The sequence below is a fragment of the Cornus florida genome, unplaced genomic scaffold, assembly GCF_030987335.1.
Source record: "Cornus florida cultivar Cherokee Brave unplaced genomic scaffold, ASM3098733v1 CherokeeBrave_3.0.0_Hap2_Chr10, whole genome shotgun sequence".
Lineage (NCBI taxonomy): Eukaryota > Viridiplantae > Streptophyta > Magnoliopsida > Cornales > Cornaceae > Cornus > Cornus florida.
Genome location: NW_026775580.1, coordinates 107,599,385 through 107,609,961, shown reverse-complemented (window position 1 = coordinate 107,609,961; position 10,577 = coordinate 107,599,385). Strand labels below are relative to the sequence as shown.

At 34.4% G+C, this 10,577-nt stretch overlaps 1 protein-coding gene across 1 annotated transcript; it reads left to right on the top strand.

Annotated features, from left to right (window-relative positions):
* Nucleotides 1–1,125: 1,125 nt before the first annotated feature.
* On the top strand, nt 1,126–10,285 carry LOC132276859 (serine/threonine-protein kinase ATG1a). Its single transcript, XM_059778486.1, has 13 exons — nt 1,126–1,671; nt 1,791–1,908; nt 2,199–2,257; nt 2,586–2,650; nt 5,880–5,973; nt 6,062–6,142; nt 6,273–6,384; nt 7,185–7,239; nt 7,493–7,662; nt 7,742–8,106; nt 8,930–9,227; nt 9,318–9,388; nt 9,486–10,285. The coding sequence occupies exons 1-13, from the start codon at nt 1,426–1,428 to the stop codon at nt 9,720–9,722; spliced, it is 1,971 nt and encodes a 656-aa protein (XP_059634469.1). The 5' UTR covers nt 1,126–1,425; the 3' UTR covers nt 9,723–10,285.
* Nucleotides 10,286–10,577: the final 292 nt, after the last annotated feature.

The following is a 10,577-nucleotide window of genomic DNA, read 5'->3' as shown; positions in this document are numbered from 1 at the left end:
TACAAAGTATAATATTAAAAAATATATTTAGAAAAGGAAATACATTAATATATAATATAAAAAAAATATTTATTTAATTTAATAAAAGGGAATCTAATTAGAGAAGAAATGTATGATATTAAAAAATTATTTATTTTGTTAATAATAACAATATTATAGGTACTAGGAAATATTGAAATTCAATAAAAAAATCTAATTAGAGAACAAATATATATAATATTAAAAAAATCTAATTAGAGAAATCAACACATTAATATTTATTTAGTTTATAATAATAATAATAATATAAGTAATAGAAAATACTAAAATTCAATAAAAATAAAACCTAACTAGAAAAGGAAATATATAATATTAAGAAATTTAATTAAAGAAGGAAACACATTATTGAATTTCGGTAGTACAAAGAGTGTCAGTACCATTATTGTATTTTAGTCTTTCAGTACATTAATATATAATATAAAAAAGTTATTTATTTAATTCGATAAAAAGAAATCTAATTAGAGAAGTAAATGTATAGTATTAAAAACTTATATCATTGTCCCACTAAATATTTGAATTATTTTATACATTTAGTTGGAGTAATTTTAAAATATATAAATTTTAACATTTGTCTAAAATTATTATTTATATCATAGTTAATAATTATTTAAACAAGAAATTGTAACCTATGATACCAATGAATGTGCAAAAGACAAATTAATTTAGTTTCACAAATATTTGAAATTCAATTATTGAAAGAACTTGATAATTACGTAAATATTTGTAAAAGGGAATTTATTTTGATAAATATGTATAATTTCTTTTAATTAAAATTATAAAATTATTTTTGACCATGCACTTGTCAAATATAATTATTTTTTAGCAATAAATTATACACTCCGTAGTCCGTACCATATTACCTATACAACTTTTACTTATAATCTAACACACATTGATGAATAAAAAATAAAAAAAAAAACACACACACACACATTGATGGCAATAATTATACTCAGAATCAGAAATTAATTTAAGGGAAGAATGAGGTACCTCACAGGTAAATAAATGCATTTTAATTATTACCACAGTTAAAGTCATCAACTTTTTTTTTTTCTCACTCATTCTAAAAAGTGATCATCGGCGTCGTTTCCACACAAAAAAAGAAAAAATATCAAACAAGCAAAGAGGTCTTCAGTTCTGAATTCTCTCATATCCCCTCTTTTTTGAACTTTATTCACTTCCTTCATGCCCACCAGTCACAACCACCCACCACCACCCTCCCAAACCACCATTTGTCCCATCTTCTTCTACATAATCAATATAATAGTATCATAATATATATATATATATATACACACACACACACACACACCCCCCTATACAGAGAAGACGACGACTAATTACTTTACTGATTCTATCAGTGACCATCAATAGCAATTGTGATTAATGGATTTGGGAGATCGGAATCAGGGTGGGTCGATAGGGAATTACACACTGGGACCCAGTATCGGGTCGGGTTCGTTCGCGGTGGTGTGGCGGGCGAGACATCGGCAATCAGGTACGCAAGTGGCAGTGAAGGAGATAGACAAGAAACAGCTCAGCCCCAAAGTAGCCGATAATCTCCTCAAGGAGATTTCGATCCTCAGCGACATTCGTCATCCCAACATTGTTCGCCTCTTTGAAGCCATCGAGGTTATTTCTTTGCTGTCTTTAATCTGATTAATTTTTTATGTTACACATACATATACTATTTCAATGAAGTTAAATGCTAGCGATATTGGGTTTTTTTTTTTTTTTTTCTTATGATTCAGACTGAGGACAGAATTTACCTTGTTTTGGAGTACTGTGACGGCGGTGACCTTGCCGGTTACATTCATCGGTGCGGCAAAGTTTCTGAAGCTGTTGCGAAGCACTTCATGAGGCAATTGGGTATTCTTCTCACCCACTGATTCTTATCATGGCTACATAAGACTTAATCTATATTTGTAAAAATATATTTTTCTAACAATTAGGCAAAATTGGGTGATAATTTATATGTGTGTGTGTATATATATATATATTCTAACAATTAGGCAAAATTTGGGTATGTTCTCTTCTCAAGTTTTGGTCAATTTTAATTCTGTCTATTTCTTAAAACCCCTTTTATATTATTTTATTTGGTGTTGGGGAAGGGAAAAAAGGAACTTTATTGTTCTTGATTGTGGATTATATTTGTTCAGCTGCGGGACTGAAAGTGCTGAACGAGAACCGTCTCATTCACAGAGATTTGAAACCTCAGGTATTGTTGATTTTTGTTGTGCTGTTGTCTAAATCTCAAGGTTATTTGAGTACATGATTTCATAGATATTTTGAATGGGACTTAAATTAGCTGCATTATTGTGCTTTTCTTTGGGGGTGAAAGGTTTGATTATGAGTATGATTCACGTTTTAGTTCATTACTTTATGAACATTTAGAATTGATTACTTAGGCTGTGATTTTCATAAACTCAACTGCACAGAGCTTTGTTCTAATTAATCTTTAAGCACTTAGAATCGGATCATGAAACTAAGGTTGATGCCTATCACTTTTGGGTTATTTGTTTGATAAAATATGCTGAAACTTGCAGAACCTACTTTTGTCAACTAATGAAGCGGCTCCGCTACTGAAGATAGGTGACTTTGGTTTTGCAAGGTATGGCTATATGAATAACGTATATAATTATTTAACGATTGATCTTTTTTGCGAACATCCACCAATTTGAAACAGTGCCTTTTTAGGAAACCTGAAAAGCAGGTCAGCTAAAGGTAGTCCATCATGTTGCCTATGCTTAATATTTAGTGATGTAAATTTACGGTTGGTGTTATTTTCTTCTATAAATTTAGGTATAAAGTCATTCTTTCGAATTCAATGTTTTAGTTCAATACCAGAGTTCAGCAACTGGTGGCATGTGAACCCTGTCTGGCCCACCACAGGAATTTCCTGAAGAGCCTTGAAGACTGTTGAATCCTATGCTGGAGATGACATAATCAATTCTGTTCTATTAAGTCACCCTCTAGTAGCTTGTGTGTTTTTATGCTTTCACTTTATTATGTCTCTTCCAAGATCTATCATCTATCAAATCTAAAAATTGTGGCTTGTCCTCCGCCAGTGGTACCTATTGTCCCAAAAAAGTAGAGTTACTTTTCAAGTTAAGACAACAAGCATGGTGTATCGAATCTGATTGATGTCTATCTATTTGTTGACATCTCATTACTTCAGTTCTCCTGCTTTAATCGTTTGGGCATCATATTCTTTCTGTTCTTAGTTTATGCACATTCATCCTTTTCAGTCTCTTTTGTCTTGTCCACAAAATAAGGAAATGAAGAATGGCCAAAAGATTTGTCCAGTGGCCATCAATGTTGGTTTTTTCCGTTGGTTCTTCTTTCTCTATATTACTATTTTTGAATATTCTAAGTGTAAAGTTGTAAACAATTGATTTATATAATTTTTTGTTTTTTATATAAGTGATGTTACCCAGTTTTGGTCTCCCTACAACAGGTCCAGTTAGGGTAGATGATATCAGGTCTTCTCTTGTTGAGACTTCTCTCATTGAACAAGCCTTATGATAATTGAGTCTTCTTTTGTCGAGTTTAAGTTGTTTAACTCATCATTAGATTATCATAGTTTAATTAGGACTATCCTGATAAATGTTTAAAAGGTCTAGGCAGGGTTTTTTTTTTTCTTTTTATTATTATTAGTTTTTTTTTTTTTTCCGGGGGTTGGGGCGGTTGGGGATGGGGATGGGGTGTGGGGTTTACTACTTCTACACCTTCTTCGTGAAATTATTTGTAACCAATACAAATAAGATAAATTAAACATTGTCACAGCTATGCCTGCATGTATTGCGATTTTACTTATATGATCCCAATTCTTCTCATGTTTGCTACAACTTCATTAAATCCCACTTCTTTTTAAAAATACACTCTAATTACTAAATGTATTAAATCTTTCTCATGTCATATGGAACATGTAGACGCGGCAGACGCCTTAGATGTGATGCACCAAAGCAAGCCTGTCTTATCACATCAATAACTTCTTGAAAACTTATTTTTTGAAGCCTTGTGCTAATGGTTGTTTTGCTATTTGAACTTCGTCATTTACAGGTGCCACATTTTGTAAATTGATGGTTATTTCCCGTCATGTTTTACAAAGTAATCCATTTTGTTGCTTTAATGCAACACATGAGCAACCCAACCTACATGATTTCCTTTACCTCTTCCAGTTCAGTTGTTCTTATTTCCATAGGTGTCCTTGTTATAGGGAGATCTGCTACTCTTTCGGATATCATAACATTTTCTCAAAATTTCAAACATTGAAAGAGACTTGATTGTTGGAAGCCTGTTTATCTTTTTATAAGTACAATCATGTCTTGTTCGAACCACAATCATCTCTCCTTAAGTTGTTTAGTAAATAAATAGCCTTTATGTTTCAGCCTTGAAATTCTTGAGCCTTTTCCTTGGAATTATGTTGTCTTATTTTCTTGTTCTTTTAGTTCTTTTGAAACAAAGTTCTGATATAACTAATTTAAGCTATATGGTTTGACTTTATCATGGGCGAACATTTCAAGCCTTTCTCGACAAACTTGAGATTGATGCTAAGGACAGCAAGGATTACTCATTACCCTTTGTATTCTCTAGCCTTGACAACTTTTACATTCCTTGAGTGCATGATTGGAAAAAAGATGAAATTGTAATAAAGAAATTTTTGGTTCAGTGCATGATTGGAAAAAAATGAAATTGTAATAAAGAAATTTTTTGGTTCAGTGTCAACATATGAAAGGCATCTTTGGCAGGCCTGGCAAGGTTTAAAGTGGACATGTATAGAAAGAAGCTTGGAGAGTAGCCTCATTATGCCTCTTTTGCTGTGTTTGAAGATGGAGAAGTAAGAGATATTTGAGGAAAAAGAGTATCGTTGTATAAGCAAAAGGCATGTATCTTTTAGAACACTTTTTTTGTGGGTTTCTGTGAGGCTAACCCATTTGACAGTATGTTTTATAGTTGTTTGGAGAGATTATTTAGTTATTTTTCGTAAAATGTGTTCTGGTTTTTAGGCCTTGCTTTGGTATTTGCTGCTTTGGCTTTTGCTCTTTCTTTAAATTGTGTGTGAATGAGTAGAGTCCCTTGGTCTTCTCAGTGGATTTTGCTTATTTATTCCAAAAATGAAGTGCATATTTGGGTGATGGACTACCTGGATTATTCGACATGGTCATTGTGACAATGAACTTTGTTTGTTTTTCAAAAAACAAGGAGTCCAGTGAGTACCTGGTTGATCTTATATGAAGGGTTATTCTTAATCATCTATTGTTGGATGTGGACTACTGGCTATTTATTGATTAAGATTGGGAGAATACATGATAGATGCTAGTGTTGAATTAAACTCATCTGATCAGATGGATTGGAAAATTGCAAAGTATACATAGCTACTGTTGGATTGATTGGTTTTGGATATTAAACATGTTAACTTAAAAAGTATTTGGACTTCAAATTCAAGATACATGAGCACATCAGTTTAGAAATTAAAAACAAGTATTTATTTCCTCTAGAAAGCATGACTTGAACATAGAGGGACATTGTTTTCATGTTAGTTTGATGGAGGGTAATGGTCGGCCGCACAAGCCTAGCGGGAAGCAATCCCCACAGTATTATATGCACAAGTGCCTTGTTTGAATTTAAGGTTTAAAGAAGTCCAAGAACTCTCTCTTCTTCCCCCCCCCCCCCCCCCCCCCCCCCCTTCCCCCTTTTAATTTCCTTTTTTTAAGCTATCAAGGTAATTAATCTATGGCAAGCAAGCTTATATTTTATTGAAAAAAGTCAATGGGAAGTTCAAAATGATGTACTTCATCTTTTACACCTGATCAAACCTTGAAGTATCTATTTGCCAGGTACCTGACACCTCAAGGTTTGGCTGACACACTGTGCGGTTCACCATTATACATGGCGCCTGAGATAATTCAGAATAAAAAGTATGACGGCAAGGTGATGAAATGTAAAATTGAAATCATATTGGCAGTACATGTAAAATTATGTTCTATTCTTATATTGTCTCCAGCTATGGTAAATGCAGGCTGACTTATGGAGTGTTGGAGCTATCTTGTTCCAGTTGGTGACTGGGAAGCCGCCATTTGATGGTGATAACCACTTCCAGGTTTTGATACAAATTACTATTATTGTACATCATATATGAAAGATCTTAAGTTATTCCAGTAATGAAGAAAATGAAAACAAGATCTGGAATGAAATCAATTCTTTGTCGTCTGTTTCCTTGCTATCAACAGCTTTTTCAGAATATTTTGACATCCAGTGAGCTGCGGTTTCCACAAGGTGCTTTACAAGTACTAAATCCAGATTGCGTTGCTCTTTGCAGGGGCCTTTTACGTCATAACCCTGGTATGAGTTAGTTTGACCTTAACTATGATTCTCAGTATTCTTTTGTCTCAGACTAGGATTTATATTATTCTTTTCTTCTCCTTTTTTCAATTATTATTATTATTATTTTATTTTTATTTTTTTTGGGGAGGAGAGGAGGGTTATCTTTTGATGTTCTGGAACATTTTTCTGCTTTTGAAGTATAGTGGTGTAGCAATTCAAAGTCTTCAACAACACCACCAAAAAGAAGTGGGAAAAAAAGTATAGTGGCTTAGCAACTATTATTTTTGTGAGAAAAAGAGCAATTTTTAAATTTGGCGTAGACAATTTTGTGGTTCATAAAGGAAGTGCTGCTATTAAATGAGAGTCGAAAAGTTACTCTTGTTTCTGTAAAAGTAGTGATTAAGGTTTGGAAATACTAATAGTTTAAAAAAGTTTATTATTTATAGGCAGAATATTTAAGTTTCATAGTGTTGTGCTATATTAGGGGTGGGATTCATCATCTTGCTGTTCTATACAGTTGTGCTGGTCTAGCTCTTAAACTTGTTCTTCTTTGCTTGCAGTTATAAAATTTCAGTGTCTAGAATGCTCAATGTACTTGTTTAGATCACCTAGTGTTGTCATTAATATGGTGTCCTATACAATAATGTTTGTTTGTGTTTACAAATTTTCCTTTTCATATGTAGATATTCAAAATAAGATATTCCACTTGAATGCTTGCTAAACTCATACAAAACACAGTTTAGTTTTGACATTCAATATTCACTTCATGGTTCATCCAAGTATTCTTCATGTAGATTGAACTTGTGATTGTTTTGCAGTTGAGCGACTAACATTTGAGGAGTTTTTCGATCACAAGTTCTTAGCAGAGGCCAGGTAATATTTTAATCATCAACTTGCAATATTTTGAGTGGATGTGCATAACTTTGCTGCTTGATTTTCCCCAAAAGTCAAGATAACTTGAGCTACTTAGCAATGTCAAGACACTTTAGGACAACAATGGATGTTGAGCAGTCTTGCCTACATCCTGGTTGAGCTTTTCGATTGTCTATCAGACAAAAAAATTTCCTTCAGGATCTGATAGAATGCCTCAATTACATTTTCGGTGTTTGTTAATGTTATGTAACAGAGACTCAGAAATTTCTTCATCATCATCTTTACCTGGCGATGTCAAATGTAGAAAGGATCATGGCAGCATATTCCGACCCTCAGGTATTGGTGAGTTTATACGAAATACTGCCTGTGATAGGCTGAGGACATCTCTTGAAGGTGACGTAGATTCATCAGACCAGCTACCAGGTCAGTTCATATGATTAGGGCTCTCTAATGTTAAGCTTCTTGCTTTGTTTGATGATCACTTATTTTGGTTTGTTTCCAGTTACTGATTCAATGGAGTCCATTGAAAAAGATTATGTTATTGTTAGTGCTCATTTTGCTTCAATGGAGACATTTTCTTGTTCCTTGGAAACATCCTTGCTAAGTAATCCTGCAAGCAGAGTTTTTAGTGGTGCACCAAAGAAGAATGCTCGGGATATTGATGCTGCAATGAAAGCAAAGGCGCCAGTTGCTAGTCCAGTTCGTAGTGCAAAAATTGCAGGGAGCCAAGAATCAGATTTGTTAGCAGCATCAAGTGCATCGACTATATTGAGGGAAGTGCAAGGGCTGTCTGTATTGCATCCTTCAACTAGGCTCCAGTTGTTGCACCAGTATATTTGTACTCTTTCAGAACTAGCACAAGTAAAGGTAAGTTGTTTCTTGTTTTCTCTCTTTTTTATTTTATTTTATTTTATTTTGGTCGAACAGTTCAGTAATCTCTGGACTTATAATTGAAATCAGGCATCTTTCTTTGATTGGATGTATGTAGTTGATAGTGTTCTTTTCCATAGCATATTTGAATTCTTGATCTAGATGCTCCTCAGTTCTTATTGCTTTGAGTCTACTCTAGTCACTGGTTATCTCATCCTGGAAAAAATTATTTAAGGGTGATGGGGCCTTCCCCTCTTTCATCCGGAAAAGCAGCAAGCGGGGCACTGCTTTCGAAGCAGGGGCAGCTCTTTTTACTAGCGGATTGAATTCCCTTGCGCTTGCTACCTAGGAATAGCTTCTTGTACTCTTCGTGATAGTTAACCCGGTTCGAGTTGAGGAGTGAGCTCTAGTTCCTTTTCTTACTCACTCGATAGTCCTAGCTGCTATCCCAATAGTTGTAGCTTGCTTCTCTTTCTTATGTTGAGATCTTCTGAACAAATCATTAACCTATGTATTTTATTGTGCTGTGGTAAGTGTATTAGGTTCTGCAGGTAGGTAAATCAAGTATTGTACTCCATAATATGAGCTGAAAAAACTAGAATGTATAAGTTCTGACAACCCCCAAGTATATGGTTAACATGTTACTATGAGCCATCTATTACAGATGAAAACATGTTGCCCCAAATGGCACATTTTTCCATAAAGATAGTTCTTGTTACTAATGTTCTGCAAGTTAATTTATATGGAATTAGTACTCTCATTATTAAGAAAATTTTATCTCTTGGACCAGATGCACTGAACTTGCAATTTCAATTGGCAGTTCAGTGCAGGTCTGTTTCTAGAATCATTTTCAGTTGAACTGGTAGTTTTGGCAATTTGGAAAAATGCTATTCAAGTTTGCAGCTCTTGGCTGGCCTCCGCCACAGAGGGTGATGTACCTGGAAGCTGTTCTGTTCATGAATCCACACCTGTTCAGGAAGGTTCTGGCTTATCTCCATATTCAGAAGAAACTGTAGATTTTAGCATACCTCAGTCTGTTTCCATGTGGGCAGAGCAAGGGTTTCTTGTTGCACTTGATCGTGCAGAGAAGTTATCAAATCATATTCAGGATATGGATGGTGAGTTGGATTATATTTCTCTATTATGCTTGCTGGTTCTTCATTTCCAATACCGGATTGCATTTTACTTGATATGTTAAATTTATTCAGGTAATGTTCAGATGCCAGATGCTATGGAGATTATATTTCAGACAGCACTTCACGTTGGGAAAAATGGTGGTGTAAGTAAACCTTCTTTTTCTGCAGTGATGTTTTTTTCTCTCACATCCCCCTTAAAAATGATTTAACCCCCACCTAAATAGCCCATCCTTGTTCCAGGTGGATGAACTAATGGGTAAGAAGAGCAGTGCAGCAGCATCATACTCGAAAGCAGTGCTACTGCTTTCATTTATTGTTGGAGAAGCAACTGCACTGCCACTCAACCCGCCGTTTTTATTAACTCCTGCTGATGGAAAACGAATAGAAGGATACATCATCAACTTCAAGTCTCGACAGTCTCATTTCCAAATGTCACCATCATCTTCTAAGCAGTCCTTGGACCCTTTGAGCAAGTAAATACATCTGATTCTGTACAGCTATCAACATCAAATCTCAAACTACAAATCAAAACACGAGCTTCCTTGAGTTGCTGATTACCAATATAATGTCTTGATATTGTGGTACAATGCATCTCAAAATATTGAACAATGATAAATCCAAACCATCATGTCAGAAAGCTTGAGCTGCCAACATGTCGCGAAGTTGTGGTCAGATGCAGCAGATAATTTTGATCTTGTTTGGTGATGACTTGATGGAAAGGCCATAAATTTTGTTTATTGATTACATTATGAGGAAGACTCGTTGAGTATATACTCTGATACAAAAGAATTATTCAACAGAATACTGACAATCTGGATGAGAGAGATGATAATTGTTTGGGTGATTATGTAGACATGGCTATACATTCTCTGTGAATGGACATTGTAAATATAAACAGATGATATTCTTGTACAGTTTTGTTCATTTTTATTTTGTAAGTACTGCATATTAGATAGTAGCATTCACTTTGTTCCAAGATGTAGTTAAGATGGTAAAATCATTGTATTAAGTAAACTATGCTCACTTTATTTTTACGACCACTACTGCCACTAGTAGCATTATCATTACTACCATCATTGTTACTATTACCCCATTTTTTTCCTTTTTTTTTTTTGGTTGTTGTGCCAACTTTTGTGCAAGCTCTCTCTTTCTCTCACTCATGGCGATACATTGAATAGTCTTACTATTCAAAATGGTAAAATGAGCCACTACACTCGGGTCCACCTCTGTTCCATTAGCTTCGGGTCTAAACTGACTCGCAGAGAGAAAAAATAATAATAATAATAAAATGATCAACTACTCTGATCCACTACATTCTCTGCCAGCGAGAAA